General features: G+C 68.0%; 1 protein-coding gene across 1 annotated transcript in view; it reads right to left on the bottom strand.

The window, feature by feature from the left end:
• The window catches only part of SEMA4A (semaphorin 4A), a gene marked incomplete at its 5' end in the record, with an annotated part of 10,746 nt that overhangs the window by 1,122 nt on the left and 9,092 nt on the right, over positions 1–532 (bottom strand). Inside the window, 3 exons of the mRNA XM_035890832.1 lie at positions 5–29; positions 112–281; positions 380–510. Of these exons, the coding sequence (XP_035746725.1) occupies positions 5–29; positions 112–281; positions 380–510 (326 nt within the window). The remainder of the gene's footprint in view (positions 1–4; positions 30–111; positions 282–379; positions 511–532) is intronic.

Here is a 532-nt window from a genome sequence, read left to right as displayed (position 1 = left end):
CTGCTGCGCTGCCCGCTCTGCCCGCCTGCCTGCAGGGACAGCAAGGTGGGCACGGGGGGGAGGACGTGGGTCCCCAGTGCTCCCGCAGCACCCTTGGGTGCCGGGACTCACCACTGCGAGGTGAAGACGGCGTAGAAGTCGGCACCGCCGTGGCGGCGGGGCAGGGCGAAGGCGTGATGGATGACGTTGAAGGGGAAGCGCCCGGGTTGCGAGCACACCAGCTGGGCCTTCAGGAACGTCGTCCACTTCTTCTGCAGCACCTTGTCCCCTCCGACGTCGCTCTGCAGGAGCCGGGAAGGATGCTCAGCCCCGCGGTGATGGGAGCTGGGTACCCCCATCGTCCCCCGTCATCGTGCTCCGTCATCGTCCCGGCACCCACCTTGCAGACGCGGGCCACCCGCGGCACCAGGAGCCGCTCGAAGAAATCAAACTCATCGGCCGTCTCCTCGAAGAAGAAGTAGACCTTGCTGTCTCCAGGGATGCTGAAGGAGGCCACGAAGGCGGCGTCGGCTGCGGGGGACAGGCCGGGCAG

This window comes from Egretta garzetta, unplaced genomic scaffold (assembly GCF_000687185.1).
Source record: "Egretta garzetta isolate BGI_Z169 unplaced genomic scaffold, ASM68718v1 scaffold1063, whole genome shotgun sequence".
NCBI classification, from domain to species: domain Eukaryota; kingdom Metazoa; phylum Chordata; class Aves; order Pelecaniformes; family Ardeidae; genus Egretta; species Egretta garzetta.
The sequence above is the reverse complement of the archived record's forward strand: the minus strand, read 5'-3'. Positions and strand labels throughout refer to the sequence as shown.